This window comes from Nematostella vectensis, chromosome 6, assembly GCF_932526225.1.
Source record: "Nematostella vectensis chromosome 6, jaNemVect1.1, whole genome shotgun sequence".
Classification (NCBI taxonomy): domain Eukaryota; kingdom Metazoa; phylum Cnidaria; class Anthozoa; order Actiniaria; family Edwardsiidae; genus Nematostella; species Nematostella vectensis.
This window is the reverse complement of record NC_064039.1, coordinates 365,454-383,900: the sequence shown is the minus strand read 5'-3', so window position 1 is coordinate 383,900 and position 18,447 is coordinate 365,454. Positions and strand designations below refer to the sequence as shown.

General features: G+C 41.4%; 2 protein-coding genes across 3 annotated transcripts; one reads left to right on the top strand and one right to left on the bottom strand.

The window, feature by feature from the left end:
• Window positions 1-24: 24 nt before the first annotated feature.
• LOC5511489 lies at window positions 25-7,153 on the bottom strand. The gene is made up of 7 exons (XM_048728770.1): window positions 6,977-7,153; window positions 6,114-6,294; window positions 5,158-5,294; window positions 4,709-4,789; window positions 3,812-3,928; window positions 3,132-3,248; window positions 25-654 (listed from the first exon to the last, which is right to left on the bottom strand). Exons 1-7 carry the CDS (start codon window positions 7,028-7,030, stop codon window positions 478-480), a joined length of 864 nt encoding a protein of 287 aa, XP_048584727.1. The 5' UTR covers window positions 7,031-7,153; the 3' UTR covers window positions 25-477.
• Window positions 7,154-7,305: 152 nt separating this feature from the next.
• On the top strand, window positions 7,306-17,828 carry LOC5511511 (ruvB-like 2). Of its 2 annotated transcripts, XM_048728768.1 has the most exons (14): window positions 7,306-7,405; window positions 7,926-7,980; window positions 8,846-8,901; window positions 8,981-9,122; window positions 9,884-10,013; window positions 10,385-10,451; window positions 10,564-10,670; window positions 12,905-12,998; window positions 13,077-13,200; window positions 13,613-13,707; window positions 14,487-14,605; window positions 15,619-15,738; window positions 16,505-16,634; window positions 16,969-17,828. In XM_048728768.1, the coding sequence occupies exons 1-14, from the start codon at window positions 7,343-7,345 to the stop codon at window positions 17,134-17,136; spliced, it is 1,470 nt and encodes a 489-aa protein (XP_048584725.1). In that variant the 5' UTR covers window positions 7,306-7,342; the 3' UTR covers window positions 17,137-17,828. The 2 variants fall into 2 exon arrangements, with proteins under 2 accessions (XP_048584725.1, XP_048584726.1); XM_048728769.1 differs by lacking the exons at window positions 16,505-16,634; window positions 16,969-17,828 and adding an exon at window positions 16,368-16,470.
• The last annotated feature ends 619 nt before the right edge of the window (window positions 17,829-18,447 follow it).

Below are 18,447 nucleotides of genomic sequence, written 5' to 3'. Positions count from 1 at the left end.
TATCTAAAAGTAGAAAAACGCTTGCAAAAATACATTCTCTTTATTTTCTAGGATCGCAAATTGCTCCCACTTTGCTGTATCATCTAATAACATAGAAACCTATCTTCAATAAATAGAAGTTCACAGAGCCACTAATCTTTAATCCTTCATAAAATATTTAGACAATACGTAGGCGTATTTAATGAAATTTACAGTAGACGCCTACATGATTTCATGTCTTATCTAAACTTCGTCTAATTACAACGAACTTTTAATAACATGGCGTAACATAAAAATTAATTTGTTTTTCACATGTCAGGTATTAATTACAGATCTCGAAGGTTAATGGATCGGCAGATCTATAGTCTGCTTGGCAGCCGGCTGCTAAGCAGACTAGCAGATCTATGGCCATTCTTGATTCAGGAAAGGTCCATTTCAAGCAGTCGAGGGAATAAGGCCCGATGTGCCCACTCTTTTGAAACTACCCATTGTATGTTTCTAACTTGTCACCGGAAGCAAACTTTCCGAGTATTTCTCTTCATCCTCAGCTCTCAAAGCTAACCATTTGTTTGGAATACCTGAGTTGTTCCACACGTTGACAAATTCCACGAACCTTTCCCAGAAATCGGGCTTTCCGGGGTTATCCAAGTATCCTTCCTGGGTCGCAAACTTGCGCTATAAAAAAACGTTTACGTTATTGAAACCTTTTGAAACAAAACTGCCACATTAGGTTTATCATACTTACAAGATAATTTTTTCTAGCATGTCACACCGACTTGCTATAAAAAAGAGCTTTCACGCGCAAATTTTTACGCCTTGTAATTCACGAATTTTAATCGCGCGCACATTTAATTTTGCACATTTCACAAGCACAATATTTAGCGAACAAAAAAGAGCTGCGGAATTTGCAGAGAAAAGTAGTCCTGGGACTAGACCGAAATTATCATGAATGCAGAAAATAATACCCTCGAATATTGTTAAAATAAAACGACGGTGATGCACAGGTTATATTAAATTGAATTCAGAGCATTAAAATACACACTTTCTGGCCCAGAATGTCGACAAGGCAAGGTCACTTACTAACAGCAAGGCAAGGTCACTTACCAACAGCAAGACAAGGTCACTTACCAACAGCAAGGCAAGGTCACTTACCAACAGCAAGACAAGGTCACTTACTAACAGCAAGACAAGGTCACTTACCAACAGCAAGGCAGTCTTTGGGGCAAGGCAAGGTCACTTACAAACAGCAAGACAAGGTCACTTACCAACAGCAAGGCAGTCTTTGGGGCAAGGCAAGGTCACTTACTAACAGCAAGACAAGGTCACTTACTAACAGCAAGGCAAGGTCACTTACCAACAGCAAGGCAGTCTTTGGGGCAAGGCAAGGTCACTTACCAACAGCAAGACAAGGTCACTTACCAACAGCAAGGCAAGGTCACTTACCAACAGCAAGGCAAGGTCACTTACCAACAGCAAGGCAGTCTTTGGGGCAAGGCAAGGTCACTTACCAACAGCAAGGCAAGGTCACTTACCAACAGCAAGGCAAGGTCACTTACCAACAGCAAGGCAAGGTCACTTACCAACAGCAAGGCAAGGTCACTTACCAACAGCAAGACAAGGTCACTTACCAACAGCAAGGCAGTCTTTGGGGCAAGGCAAGGTCACTTACTAACAGCAAGGCAAGGTCACTTACCAACAGCAAGACAGTCTTTGGGGCAAGGCAAGGTCACTTACTAACAGCAAGGCAAGGTCACTTACCAACAGCAAGGCAAGGTCACTTACCAACAGCAAGACAAGGTCACTTACCAACAGCAAGACAAGGTCACTTACCAACAGCAAGGCAAGGTCACTTACCAACAGCAAGACAAGGTCACTTACTAACAGCAAGACAAGGTCACTTACCAACAGCAAGGCAGTCTTTGGGGCAAGGCAAGGTCACTTACAAACAGCAAGACAAGGTCACTTACCAACAGCAAGGCAGTCTTTGGGGCAAGGCAAGGTCACTTACTAACAGCAAGACAAGGTCACTTACTAACAGCAAGGCAAGGTCACATACCAACAGCAAGGCAGTCTTTGGGGCAAGGCAAGGTCACTTACCAACAGCAAGACAAGGTCACTTACCAACAGCAAGGCAAGGTCACTTACCAACAGCAAGGCAAGGTCACTTACCAACAGCAAGGCAGTCTTTGGGGCAAGGCAAGGTCACTTACCAACAGCAAGACAAGGTCACTTACTAACAGCAAGGCAAGGTCACTTACCAACAGCAAGGCAGTCTTTGGGGCAAGGCAAGGTCACTTACCAACAGCAAGGCAGTCTTTGGGGCAAGGCAAGGTCACTTACTAACAGCAAGGCAAGGTCAATTACCAACAGCAAGACAAGGTCACTTACCAACAGCAAGGCAGTCTTTGGGGCAAGGCAAGGTCACTTACCAACAGCAAGGCAAGGTCACTTACCAACAGCAAGGCAGTCTTTGGGGCAAGGCAAGGTCACTTACCAACAGCAAGGCAAGGTCACTTACCAACAGCAAGGCAGTCTTTGGGGCAAGGCAAGGTCACTTACCAACAGCAAGGCAAGGTCACTTACCAACAGCAAGGCAAGGTCACTTACCAACAGCAAGACAAGGTCACTTACCAACAGCAAGGCAAGGTCACTTACCAACAGCAAGACAAGGTCACTTACCAACAGCAAGACAAGGTCACTTACCAACAGCAAGACAAGGTCACTTACTAACAGCAAGGCAAGGTCACTTACCAACAGCAAGACAAGGTCACTTACCAACAGCAAGGCAAGGTCACTTACTAACACCAAGGCAAGGTCACTTACCAACAGCAAGGCAGTCTTTGGGGCAAGGCAAGGTCACTTACCAACACCAAGGCAAGGTCACTTACCAACAGCAAGGCAAGGTCACTTACCAACAGCAAGGCAAGGTCACTTACCAACAGCAAGGCAAGGTCACTTACCAACAGCAAGACAAGGTCACTTACCAACAGCAAGGCAAGGTCACTTACCAACAGCAAGGCAAGGTCACTTACCAACAGCAAGGCAAGGTCACTTACCAACAGCAAGGCAAGGTCACTTACCAACAGCAAGGCAAGGTCACTTACCAACAGCAAGGCAAGGTCACTTACCAGCAGCGAGGCAAGGTCACTTACCAACAGCAAGGCAGTCTTTGTCGCATTCCGCATGTCCTCCTCGCGTGACTTGAATGAATTGTACAGCTTTTCAGTGAACTCTGTGACACGAAGCTTATTGTACTTTTTGTTCAAAACCTGCAGATCAATAAAACCTGCAAATCAATGTGTGACATAAAGGAAAATGTCACACTGCTGGCCAACCTGCCTGGTATCAAAAAAGTTAAATAAGCGACACAGTTGTTCAACCGACCAAGCCTTTGCACTATTTAATCTCACAAAAAAATATACGCTTTTTAAAAATGTCCCTTCTGTTAATCTCGGAAGAGAGCTATTAAAGAGAGGAATTGGAGCAATTTGCTCTTATATTTGACATACAAAGGTCAAAACAAGTAAATGACCACAAAACCTCCAAGCGTATCCACATTAGAAAGTATTTTCACAAAAAATGTTAGTAGTTACCAGCCTTGAGTAGGAAATATCATGTAGAAAATATAATTTATTCCTGTTTCAGCACGACCTGATAAACTGGAAACACCAAAAATGTGTGTAGAATGTTTATTGTCTCCTGGATAAATCAGAGGAATTGAGACTCAGAAACTTCCTGATGTTCCTAGTTGACCGTTTGCAAATCTAACATGTGACTGGTCAAAACAATCATTAACACACATCTCTACTGATCAGTTCTACTGGATCATTACCTTCTTTCGTATCTCAGCTCGCCAGAGTGTAAACTTTTCCTTGGTGTATGAAAGGCAGGTGTTTACTTGATATTGGTCTGCATGGTCTTCACCTCCCAGTAGGTTAGCAATCTTCTCCTGTAATGTGACACTCATGAATCAGGCCCGTACCCAGGATTTTTCTTTGGGGAGGGGGGGGGGGGGTGAAATCCAATAAAGACCTTATTTTTCTGGGGGGAGTGGGGGAAGGGAGTGAGTTTCTGACAAAAATCACCACCAAGAAGAAAAATGGATTTTCTTTTATGCCTTTTTTTGTAGTATCTCCACGGGACGTTTATTATCGGATTTGGCTACAGTCAAGTCTGACTTATGGATTGATAACATACCGTAGTGGCCTAGTTTATGCTTTAGGTTTGGCTTCAAAAACCACTTCTGTTAAGAACCGTAAGTGGACTTTCGGCCATTGTGAAGGGGGGGGGGGGGGGAAATAGCGACCAGCTGCCGGCAATAACCGGCTGTTTTCTGGTCTTTCCTGGCCCTTTTTTCTGTATTCCCCTATCATATTTGAGTATGCAGGCTTTTTTTGCACCAAACAAAATCTAAAAGATTTAAAAACAAATATTTTGAACCCTGACCTTGTCGCAAAACTAGGCACATTTCATACTAATAATAGGGTTTTTTATGTAAATCAGATTATCTAAATTTAACTTGACCAACTTTGCTCTTCCTGCTCTGGAGAATGTCAAGTTAGTTTATTAACACTAAGGATGAAAGAGTGGAGGCTGTTTCAGAATTCAGGAATGTGCAGTGACTGCTCATCATAAAGGCATGCATAAACAAGAGATTAATTATAGATATGACTTTACTACCACCAGAGTTCGTCATTTGATAACCATATTTTAACAGATCTCAACTCACTCGCATTTTTTCCAGTGACCCTTGAACAAGCCATGGTCCTTGGCAAATGAAAAGCTCCTTTGCTTTTGTCGTCATTTCACGCTGAGAAATTAAATAAGCTGGAACCTTATGACAAACATCAAGTGAAGTTCTTTACATCCTCCTTAATTTTATTTTAAAGAACTTATCCTTCCCTGACTTGAATAAATCTGTACTTGACATTTACAAGAAATTATGTGTGATCCTAGAAAAGCTCTTTAAGTCCTCCCCCAACCCCCTTGCCAACAGGGAAAATTTTCCCATAGGAGCCCTTACCCCTCCCCTCATAGCTTACTGGTTTTTGGAAATTTGCCAAAATGCATGCATTAAAAGCATCTAATCCCTTGAAATTGGTTAAGACAAAGCATAACAGAAGAAAAGAAAATTGTTTGTGTAATACTCAATTTTTTATGCTTTTTTTGTGACATTACCTCAAATCCACAAGTCTTGACACTGAATGGCCATCTTTTTTCCATGTGGGAGCGAAGATCTTTCAGCTCAGCTAAGATTTTGTGTAACAGGATAGTGTTTTCTGAAGCCTGGGTAATAAGGTCCTGAACCATGTTGTCTAGGCAAGAGAAGTCAAAATAATAATATCTGATTATTCACTTAACATCAGCTTGCCTGGGTACGACTACAAGGGCACCCCCAGGATTAGTTTTGTCAGGCTCAATTTACTGTATTAAGGTCCTGGGGTCCTGGGAATCAATAATCACAACAAATACCCTCACCCACCAAACATTGTGAAGTGGTGTATTAAAATATTTTCGCAAAACTTTATGAAAGATACCTCACACTTTAATGCTCAATATTTCAATAATTTAAAGCTTCTCAAAAACAATTATTGCCTCAAAAAATACCATGAAAAAATTGCAGAAAAAATAACATACTGGCAAGATATCAAACGATAGTATAGAGGATAAAAAATTAGAATCTGTGTGAAATGTTAGAGGCTTTTGCAACAAACCAAAGTTTTATATTTGTATGATTTCTAGTTTTCTATTATACGTCAGACGTAGCCAGGGCATGGTCCAGAATCCCACCCCCCCCCCCCCCTTCACCTTTCTGGTCCAATACAAATATTACATCTTTGTAATTATGCCTCAATTGGAACAATTGAAAACAAATGTTCTTGAGAAATCACTTTGCCCCCCTCCCCCCCCCCCCCAGGAAAAATCCTGACAATATGGGTGTGTTTAACCAGGTAATTCAACCATTAGAACTCTTAAAAATGCCCAGTTGATATAATCATAGTAGTCTCTAAGGTGTAGATCCAGTAATTCATTAGGGCGTGAGGCATTATCACTAAGGAGCATCAATTCTGGTACACTTCTACTGTTTAAGTCCAAAGGGTCATAAGGGGGTGACTGGTTTGGCTGTTGCTTACTAGTAACAGATGTTGTCTGCAGCTGGAGTTCTTGTACAGCAGTTGCAACTGTTCCTTGGCTTCTTGTTAGTGCCCCAGTGGTTGCACCAGTGACCGGGCACATCGCAATACCACTCTCTGACGAAGATGATGGCATTGCTATTGTGATACTTGGAGGTCTTGGAGTTTGTAATATAGTTGTCTATTTAAATAATTAGCATAGGTAAATCAGAGAACCAGATTTGGAAAATATTGGTTTAATCGGAATTCAGAATTGAAGTTGTTAATACTAAACCACGTTTTGGTAAAGATGTCTTAAAAGCAGTTAGGGCATCATTCTATGTAAAGGATACGATAAGGAGCACATGTACGGATATAATTTGCATTTTTGGTGGGAGAGAAAAGGTTGTTTTGGGGATTATACCGTAAGGTATATCCCCCTTTCTGTTTAAGATTATACATTAGTCAGACAGTGTAAAGAACAGGGGAAAAAAATAAAAAATAATAATTAACCTTGGCACACCCTACCACCCCCTCCACCCACCCCCCCCCCACCCCCACCCCCCCCCCCCCCCCCCACAAGCTTCCGCGCGTATCAAATTTTGTTCTTTGTTTTATCATTAGCCATAAAGTCATGACAGAGAAGTTTGCATGCGGACGATGTCTCTACAGCACATCACACAAGCCAGTATGTTTGATCGCGGACAATGCAAATAATGTTCTCATGTTTACGCCAAGGGCAAAGCCTACAAAACCGGTCAGAGGTACCCTAGCGGCAATCATCGGCACAACACTAGGCCTTTCCGATAATAACCTTGCCGATTTCAAAACATGCAAAAACATCGCAATCGACGGATTGGATTACACAGATTCACGGTTCTCACCTCACTCGGAGCCTCGATAATTTCTTCTTCATCGTCGAAATTTAAAGTCGTCATCTTTTAGCGCTCAAAACAGCAAATATATTGGGACAATATGGTTGTCTGAATCTTTGAAATAGACAAGAGGCCAAGGCGGTGAAGCATATAGGTCCGATGACGGACCGATATCAGCCGATTGGTTTGCCACAGGTATCCCGAAGAAGAGTAACACTTTTAAAAGGGTATAAAAAAATACATGAGAAAAGTAAAATATCTGCTTATTAAATATATTTTTTCTGTTTATAAATTTTATCTGGAAGAGACGGGGATCACATTGAAACTATTTGATGAGAGAATATTCAACGGTAACCAATCGGATAATCTCGGCGTATGCTCGAGGTTTCTTACACGGATCGATTGTCAATCGGAAATTCAAGAACCAAAATGGCGGCGGTAAGTCAAATCCATGTGCTATGAAAGTTTGCGATTTTAAGCTTGAAATTGTCCCCGTGTTTTAAAACTATTTACCTTGATTAATACTTTATCACATTGCCATAATGTATTCGCATTTTTTTGAGAGTCAATGGCATAGTTTAGTAGAATATACGTGTTTTCCTTTTCCCGCGTCCTGGCGAAAGTTTGACATGCTGAGGAAATTATGCCCGGTTACTAACAACGTAGATATCTTATGAGCGCCGTTTTACCAACCGTAAAAAGGAAGCTAACTGGTCTCAAAATTTGTAAAATCCAGCTTCCGATCAACCTGAATTAGTGTTCATGGTATTTAATTTATCCCTGGTGCTGTTTTATAATACTTATCCGAGTTGGCATAGAAACCCAGTTTAACTAGCAGTATCACATTCTTACAGTACTTGCATGTATGATTTATAAGTTTGTTTAACACTTTATCATCGAATAAGAATTACAACAGGCTTTCTTCAAATAATTCATCTCAAAAAGTGTTTTATTATAGGTAGCAGCTCAGAAAGTTCAAGAGGTACGGGATATCACAAGAATAGAAAGAATTGGTAGGTAGAATTCTTTTATTTTAGTGCTCTTTTCATTTTATTCCCTGCAAACAAAAACAAAATGGGACTGGAACATGAAACTGTGCTATAAAAGGAGCCTGCCCATGTCAGCACCACTTTCAGTTGTCACTTCAGTTGTCACCAAGCCGAAGAACTCCCTGTCATGCTTTGAATAACAGCCTGAATAAAGAGTGAAATTTTCTGCAGGCATCATTTTAAAATATCAAAAATACAGACAAGCTGTAGAGTAACAATAAGGGAAATAAATCAACACAAGAGTAGTTTTGCTTATGTTTCAAGTAATCGTCGACATAATGGAAAAACCTGGAAAATGTGCAATTCGTTATAGAGAAAGAAGACACAATTTCTTACAATGGCTATTGGTTCCTTGTATTCCGAAATGATTTTCAAAACACAAATAATGTAAGGCCAAAATGCACATACCCAGATTTTGGCTTTTTACGATGTTTTTTCTTTGTCATCCTTGCAATGTGTATACCCAGTTTTTGGCTTTTTACGATGTTTTTTTCTTGGTCATCCTTGCAATATGTATGGGCTCAGGGAGGAAATGCTCAGATTTCAATAAAACTTTACAAAAAGTTGCATCAATGTAAAAGAAGTAGCATTTGATAAATTGTTTGCTATTACTCACTAAGTACTTAGAGAAAGTTTTCACTTTAATAGAGGTGAAATGGGCTTATTTGAAGCATCATACTATCATGTTTTTCCGTAATGTTGTGTTCGTCCTGATTTGCAGTGACTAATGCTAGAAATTATTACCTTGTGTTGATTTATTTTTTAAGCCCCCTAGATATTATAAGCAAAAATAATACCCTGATTTCTATTTTTGAACTTGCCATTCCAGGGGCACATTCTCACATTCGTGGTCTTGGCTTGGATGATGCATTGGAAGCAAGACAGGTAATGTACACATGCCTTGAGTACATGGGCTTAAAATGATGGTTGTCATGTTAATGTCATGTCTAATTGTGCTCTGTAGGTCTCCCAGGGGATGGTTGGGCAGGTGACTGCACGTAGAGCTGCTGGTATCATCCTTGAGATGATTAAAGAGGGCAAGATTGCAGGCAGAGCAGTGCTGATTGCTGGGCAACCAGGAACTGGAAAAACAGCCATAGCTATGGGTAAGACAAACCTTTTTTCAATATCATTTTGTTATTATTCTTAAAAGAAGCTACTTGATACTGTCAAAAAAACCCTATTATTATTATAGTAATTGATTTCACAATTATTCTTTAATTTTATGACATTTAGTTTATTATTCGATTCTATAATGTATTATTTTAAAAGTCATACTTTATAGTAGCCTACTTGTCAATAGTTCATTAGTTCATATGTGTTGAGTTTTAAAACACAAAATACAATGCTATACATGAGTATTTTCTATCCAAAAGATGTGGTTTTCTCTGATTTTTAAGGTCATTCTGGTCAGTGTGTCTAGCACATTGGGTAAATGCAGTATTTTTAATATGGTTATCATCTGTATTTTATTTGTGTAGCTTAGTTGTGTAACTTAGTCATACTCTGTGCTTTCAACACCACTAAGTCAAACTTTGTGCTCTCAATGCCACTAAGTCAACCTCTGTGCTCTAAACAACTAATTCAAAATCTGTGCTCTCAACTCAACTAAGTCAACTTAGTAACTTAGTCTGTGCTCCACATAACTAAGCTAAACTCTGTGCTCTCAATGCATCCTAAGCTAAACTCTGTGCTCTCAACTCAACTAAGTCAACTTAGTTACTTAGTCTGTGCTCTACATAACTAAGTCAAACTCTGTGCTCTCAATGCATCCTAAGCTAAACTCTGTGCTCCCAACTCAACTAAGTCAACTTAGTAACTTAGTCTGTGCTCTACATAACTAAGTAAAACTCTGTGCTCTCTACAGGTATGGCTCAATCTCTTGGACCAGACACACCCTTTACCTCTATTGCTGGCAGTGAAATCTTCTCTCTGGAGATGAGTAAAACAGAGGCACTTACCCAGGCCTTCAGAAAGTCTATTGGTGTGCGCATTAAGTGAGTAAAAAAAGTACTCCTGCCTGTTCAGTAATTAGATTACTTTTTTGATTAGATGGGACACTTTACATATAGATTATGTGCCTACTTGTTCTGTGCTATTGCTATTCTCTCCCATTCAAAAAGTATACCATCAATCAAAACATGAAAAAGGAAAATCTTAGATAAAGAGAGATACCTGTATGTGAATGTATACTTCAGGCCGTGTCCTAGAAACCAAGGACACAATTACTTTATCCAATATTTTAGTTTCTATGTACTATACTTGAACACAAATGTTAAATTACCATGCCTTATCTTGAAAATGTTAGATTATAATAATGTGTAGGGTATCACCCAATTCATGTCAACTTTTTTGTTTGCTTTTTTAGGGAAGAAACAGAAATCATTGAAGGAGAAGTAGTTGAGGTTCAGATTGATCGACCAACCACTGGAACAGTGAGTGCTCTAAAACTCCCTTTGCACGTTCTCCATCTCTTCTGTGTTTTCTTTTCTAAACCCCATGGATTGATGTTGTTACGCTCTATACCTTCTACTCTTGTCATATCAGGGAGCCAAAGTTGGCAAACTCACCCTCAAAACCACAGAGATGGAGACAATTTATGATCTGGGAACCAAGATGATTGAGTCCCTTACAAAGGAGAAAGTACAGGCAGGGTAAGGATGGAAAGTACAGGCAGGGTAAGGATGGAAAGTACAGGCAGGGTAAGGATGGGAAGTACAGGAAGGGTAAGGATGAACAGTACAGTCAGGGTAAGGATGGGAAGTACAGGCAGGGTAAGGATGGGAAGTACAGGCAGGGTAAGGATGGGAAGTACAGGCGTGTTAAGGATGGACAGTACAGGCAGGGTAAGGATGGAAAGTACAGGCAGGGTAAGGATGGAAAGTACAGGCAGGGTAAGGATGGAAAGTACAGGCAGGGTAAGGATGGGAAGTACAGGCAGGGTAAGGATGGAAAGTACAGGCAGGGTAAGGATGGGAAGTACAGGCAGGGTAAGGATGGGAAGTACAGGAAGGGTAAGGATGAACAGTACAGTCAGGGTAAGGATGGGAAGTACAGGCAGGGTAAGGATGGGAAGTACAGGCAGGGTAAGGATGGGAAGTACAGGCGTGTTAAGGATGGACAGTACAGGCAGGGTAAGGATGGAAAGTACAGGCAGGGTAAGGATGGGAAGTACAGGCAGGGTAAGGATGGAAGTACAGGCAGGGTAAGGATGGGAAGTACAGGCAGGGTAAGGATGGAAGTACAGGCAGGGTAAGGATTGAAAGTACAGGCAGGGTAAGGATGGAAAGTACAGGCAGGGTAAGGATGGAAAGTACAGGCAGGGTAAGGATGGGAAGTACAGGCAGGGTAAGGATGGAAAGTACAGGCAGGGTAAAGATGGAAAGTACAGGCAGGGTAAGGATGGGAAGTACAGGCAGGGTAAAGATGGGAAGTACAGGCAGGGTAAGGATGGGAAGTACAGGCAGGGTAAGGATGGGAAGTACAGGCAGGGTAAGGATGGGAAGTACAGGCAGGGTAAGGATTGAAAGTACAGGCAGGGTAAGGATGGGAAGTACAGGCAGGGTAAGGATGGGAAGTACAGGCAGGGTAAGTATGGAAAGTACAGACAGGGTAAGGATGGAAAGTACAGGCAGGGTAAGTATGGAAAGTACAGGCAGGGTAAGGATGGAAAGTACAGGCAGGGTAAGGATGGAAAGTACAGGCAGGGTAAGGATGGGAAGTACAGGCAGGGTAAGGATGGGAAGTACAGGCAGGGTAAGGATGAACAGTACAGGCAGGGTAAGTATGGGAAGTACAGGAAGGGTAAGGATGAACAGTACAGTCAGGGTAAGGATGGGAAGTACAGGCAGGGTAAGGATGGGAAGTACAGGCAGGGTAAGGATGGGAAGTACAGGCAGGGTAAGGATGGGAAGTACAGGCGTGTTAAGGATGGACAGTACAGGCAGGGTAAGGATGGAAAGTACAAGCAGGGTAAGGATGGGAAGTACAGGCAGGGTAAGGATGGAAGTACAGGCAGGGTAAGGATTGAAAGTACAGGCAGGGTAAGTATGGAAAGTACAGGCAGGGTAAGGATGGAAAGTACAGGCAGGGTAAGGATGGGAAGTACAGGCAGGGTAAGGATGGAAAGTACAGGCAGGGTAAAGATGGGAAGTACAGGCAGGGTAAGGATGGGAAGTACAGGCAGGGTAAAGATGGGAAGTACAGGCAGGGTAAGGATGGGAAGTACAGGCAGGGTAAGGATGGGAAGTACAGGCAGGGTAAGGATGGGAAGTACAGGCAGGGTAAGGATTGAAAGTACAGGCAGGGTAAGGATGGGAAGTACAGGCAGGGTAAGGATTGAAAGTACAGGCAGGGTAAGGATGGACAGTACAGGCAGGGTAAGGATGGACAGTACAGACAGGGTAAGGATGGACAGTACAGACAGGGTAAGGATGGGAAGTACAGGCAGGGTAAGTATGGAAAGTACAGGCAGGGTGAGGATGGGAAGTACAGGCAGGGTAAGGATAGGAAGTACAGGCAGGGTAAGGATGGGAAGTACAGGCAGGGTAAGGATGGACAGTACAGGCAGGGTAAGGATGGACAGTACAGGCAGGGTAAGGATGGGAAGTACAGGCAGGGTAAGGATGGGAAGTACAGGCAGGGTAAGGATGGACAGTACAGACAGGGTAAGGATGGGAAGTACAGGCAGGGTAAGGATGGACAGTACAGGAAGGGCAAGGATGGTAGTTTAACATGCAAGCTCTTTGCATGTTAAACTACCATCCCTGCAGTTTAACATGCAAGCTCTTCCTGCTACTACCCCCATCTGATTTAGGTTTTAACTTCATAAATTGTATTAACAAAAAGTTTTTTGGCGATTGATGTTTATTAATTTTATGCAATTTAGGGATATAATTACTATCGACAAAGCCACAGGAAAAATATCCAAGCTTGGTAGATCCTTTACAAGGGCAAGGGACTATGATGCAATGGGGCCACAGGTACGTTCATTATCAAAATTACTCTTGTAACAAGAACTGATTCTAAGCATTTCACTTAAACCCTGCTACTAATTTCAGACCAAGTTTGTGCAATGCCCCGAGGGAGAACTACAGAAGAGGAAAGAAGTCGTTCACACTGTCACCTTACATGAGATTGATGTCATCAACAGCAGAACCCAAGGTTTCCTGGCTCTGTTCGCAGGTTAGCTTTTATTTATTGAATTCCAAGCCCTGTTTTATTAGTCACTTTCACTAAACTCCAAAATCCTACACTACTGTAAATGCTGGAATATCACACCTCATTTTTTATGAATTTCACTCCAAATTCTAAAATGTCACACTGAATTCAAAAATCCCCCACCAAATTCCAAAACCTTACACAAACTTCTAAAACCTGACACTAAATTCTAAACCACCTAATTGTATTCCAAGTTCTAAGGCCTCACATCAAACTCTGAAATTTCACACCAACTTCCAAAAATTTAAACCAAATTCTCAAACTTTCAATTACATTTTAAACCCCACACTGTTAATTGAAAAAAAAATTCTCACCCTTCCTGTAATTTTATTGATTTTTATTGAACACAAGTAACAAATTTCTTACTTTCTACCAGGTGACACTGGAGAGATCAAGTCAGAGGTGCGTGAGCAGATTAATTCAAAAGTTGCTGAATGGCGGGAGGAAGGCAAAGCGGATATTGTTCCTGGGGTAGGTCATCCCTTACATTGCTCACAACAATACAAGGGACACTAAATGTGATAACTGAATATTTGAACTGACTACCAGAACAACAACATCACAAGGGACACTATGTGATAACTGAATATTTGAACTGACTACCAGAACAACAACATCACAAGGGACACAATGTGATAACTGAATATTTGAACTGACTACCAGAACGACATCACAAGGGACACTAAATGTGGTAACCGAATCTTCGAACTGACTACCAGAACAACATCACAAGGGACACTATGTGATAACTGAATATTCGAACTGACTACCAGAACGACATCACAAGGGACACAATGTGATAACTGAATATTTGAACTGACTACCAGAACAACAACATCACATGTGGCACTACATGATAACTGAATATTTGAACTGACTACCAGAACAACAACATCACAAGGGACACAATGTGATAACTGAATATTTGAACTGACTACCAAAACGACATCACAAGGGACACTATGTGGTAACCGAATCTTTGAACTGACTACCAGAACAACATCACAAGGGACACCATGTGATAACTGAATCTTTCGACTGACTACCAGAACGACATCACAAGGGACACCATGTGATAACTGAATCTTTCGACTGACTACCAGAACGACATCACAAGAGACACCATGTGATAACTAAATCTTTCAACTGACTACCTGATTCTGTTGTGAATACATATATTGTACTTGACATGGTATGTTCTTTTTCTAAAAGTACAGTATTCCATATTTTCCTAAAATTTTATTTTTCAGGTTCTATTTGTGGACGAAGTGCACATGCTGGACATCGAATGTTTCTCCTTCCTAAACAGAGCTCTCGAAAGTGACATGGCCCCCGTCCTGATTATGGCTACAAACAGGGGAATCACAAAGTAGGCCTAATAAAAAGTCAAGAGGGAAGGGTTCTTGGGGAGTCAATGCAAGGTTGAAATGGTAGGATTTAGGGAGAGGGAAGGGTTCTTAGGGAGTCAATGCAAGGTTAGAATGGTATGATTTAGGGAGAGGGAAGGGTTCTTAGGGAGTCAATGCAAGGTTAGAATGGTATGATTAGGGGGAGGGAAGGGTTCTTAGGGAGTCAATGCAAGGTTGAAATGGTAGGATTTAGGGAGAGGGAAGGGTTCTTAGGGAGTCAATGCAAGGTTGAAATGGTATGATTTAGGGGGAGGGAAGGGTTTTTAGGAAGTCAATGCAAGGTTAGAATGGTATCATTTATGGAGAGGGAAGGGTTCTTATGGAGTCAATGCAAGGTTGAAATGGTATGATTTAGGGAGAGGGAAGGGTTCTTAGGGAGTCAATGCAAGGTTGGAATGGTATGATTTAGGGAGAGGGAAGGGTTCTTAGGGAGTCAATGCAAGGTTGGAATGGTATGATTTAGGGAGAGGGTTCTTAGGGAGTCAATGCAAGGTTGAAATGTGTATGATTTAGGGGGAGGGAAGGGTTCTTAGGGAGTCAATGCAAGGTTGAAATGGTATGATTTAGGGGGAGGGAAGGGTTCTTAGGGAGTCAATGCAAGGTTGGAATGGTATGCTTTGTTTCTTTGTGAAAACGGAGTGGTTTCATTGATGTTCTGTGGTTTTTACATGAGACAAAAATAGATACCTAATGCAAATGGGACATAGTATGTCCCAATGTAGCCTTGAACACCAGATCCTTTTTTTACTTCCTCTTAGGGGACTGCCAAAAAGCAGTATTTTCTCATAAAAGACAAATAATATCGGCCTGATTATCTCCCTCTCCTGGCTGCCAAAAGGCAGTACTGTAGTTTCCCATTAAAGATACACAATACACTATCCCCCCCCCCCCCTTGTCCCTCCCCCCCCCCTGCTGGCCAATCCTGGCTGGTTCTATAAGTTCAATTAGTAATGAGCTGTATTGACATTCTCAGAATTCGTGGTACCAATTACAAGAGTCCACATGGCATCCCCCTGGATCTCCTTGATCGACTGCTCATCATCTCCACTCATCCGTACGAGGAGAAGGACCTGAGGCACATTCTCACTATTAGGTAATGACAGTATGACAAACTTTGATGGTTTTGTTAGGTGTACAAAGACCTGATGTGCACATTCTCAATATTAGGTAATGACATTATGAGAAACTATGATGATTTTGTTAGGTGTTCAAAAAGACCTGAGACACATTCTGAATATTAGGTAATGACAGTTTGAGAAACTATGATGATTTTGTTAGGTGTACAAAGACCTGAGGCACATTCTCACTATTAGGTAATGACAGTTTGAGAAACTTTGATGATTTTGTTAGGTGTGCAAAGACCCGAGGCACATTCTCACTATTAGGTAATGACAGTCTGAGAAACTGATGGTTTTGTTAGGTGTACAAAGACCTGAGGCACATTCTCACTGACAGTATGAGAAACTATGATGATTTTGTTAGGTGTGCAAAGACCTGAGGCACATTCTCACTATTAGGTAATGATAGTCTGAGAAACTGATGGTTGTGTTAGGTGTAGAAATCCATAGCCAATATTAGATTTGTTATAGTTTCTTCATGCTTATCTGGTGTCCCTACCTTGCAAATGGTTTATAAGAGGCTCCATCAATTACAATGTTTATATGCTTTCTTAAAAGCCAAGTGATGTGTAAGTATATCATTATTGATTATTTTTATTGATAGGTGTGAGGAGGAAGATGTTGAAATGTCTCTACCTTGCAAATGGTTTATAAGAGGCTCCATCAATTACAATGTTTATATGCTTTCTTAAAAGCCAAGTGATGTGTGAGTATATTATTATTGATTATTGTTATTGATAGGTGTGAGGAGGAAGATGTTGAAATGTCAGACGACGCTATGATGGTGCTGACTAAAATCGCTCAAGAGACCTCTCTGCGTTACTCCATTCAGCTCATTACGGCAGCCAGCCTCGTCTGCAGGAAGAGGAAGGTTGGTAACTAACTAAAAATATGCCAAGCGTTGTAGCCCTCGGGGCTAGGGGGGATTATGTATTTATCGTACATTTATCCACCAGGTTGTCAATAATGCATGGCTCTGCATTGATAACATTTATATCCCAAGTTATATCTTACTACTTACCAATATTAGTACCCATCAGCACCTTCCGGCCCTGAAACTACAATTTGGCATTTGTTATTCACACTGACAACGTTGGCATTTGCTATTCACACTGACAACGTTGGCATTTGCTATTCACACTGACAACGTTGTTTGAAATGCATAGGTAAATTATTCTAACTTGCAGTGCTCTCTTGTTCTGTAGGGTACAGAGGTCGCGATGGATGACATCAAGAGAGTATATTCCCTCTTTTTCGACGAGTCGCGCTCCACACAATTCCTCAAGGAGTACCAACAGGAGTTCATGTTCAACGAGGAATCCGAGACAACCGAACCAGACACCGAGGCGATGGACACTGAACTAGCTTCCTAAAAATCACTTCTCAAAAACTGGACAAATTCGCTCAGGTCTAGAAATCACTTTCCGAGAACTGGACAGATTCCCTTAGGCCTAGAAATCAATTCGAAGAGTTGGAGATTTCCTTAGGCCTACAAATCATTTTCTGAGAACTAGTCAGATTTCTTGAGGTCTAGGCGTTAATTGGTACATTACATGCCCCTCTCCACCGACTTGAGATCTTCCCATGAGCTATCGCTTTACATACCATCTATTTTCGTTTGCGGTTCACACGATCTCGTTAAGTGGTACATCACTTTCATTCTGTGGTTCACACGATCTCGTTCAGTGGTACATCACTTTCATTCTGTGGTTCACACGATCTCGTTCAGTGGTACATCACTTTCATTCTGTGGTTCACACGATCTCGTTCAGTGGTACATCACTTTCATTCTGTGGTTCACACGATCTCGTTCAGTGGTACATCACTTTCATTCTGTGGTTCACACGATCTCGTTCAGTGGTTTTGTTGGGGCTTATGTAGCAAAGGTGCCGTTGTCTTTTTCAAGCCTCAATTCGACCCTATTGTTACCGAACATAATACATTGTGTGGAAAATGTTGTTGTATTTAAGATTTTCCGTCGTCATACGTGAAATATCGGCTCTTCTCTGTTGCTATTTGTGTTTGTGGGCGACATTTATTAAAAAATAAAAGAAGTAAAACCGCTTCCATTATTGTGATACTAAACAACACAATAGGCGACATTTTCAAACTCGCAAGAGCTATTTTATTTTCCGCCGTCAGAAAGTTTTGGATTATATGCACATTGACTTTGTCCCCAGTAGAGGATTGCACTCTATCAATCTAGGTCCTCATTTTGTCTAGTAAAGCCTTTGAAAACACCGCGACAATAAAAAACTGGCCCAAAAACTAAAATCCGTGACAAACATGCTGAGACCCCCTACCCCTATCCCCAGCCCTTTTAGAAAAAGGCACTTTCAGATCAACAGACTATACCATCCCTTCAAAACCTCCCAACCCCCCCCCCCCCCAGATAGTCTTGATGGAGGGGGGGTGGGGATTGCCTTTCTCACAGGAAAATATATTTTTTTTGCAAGTGGTTAAAAGTCTCAGCTATTATTATTGACACGGATTGTAGATCCAAAAAGATAAGCGGCAATTAAGTGATTGCGCACATACATAGCCACGTTTACCACAGATTATCGTACCTCCTTCCTATCTTCTTTGAGAAAGGAATTCCCTTGAAAATACAAGAGATATACAAAAACTGCGCTAAGAGCCTGGGCGTTTATTCAATTTGTTCTATGTTTGTGTGTGTGTGTGGG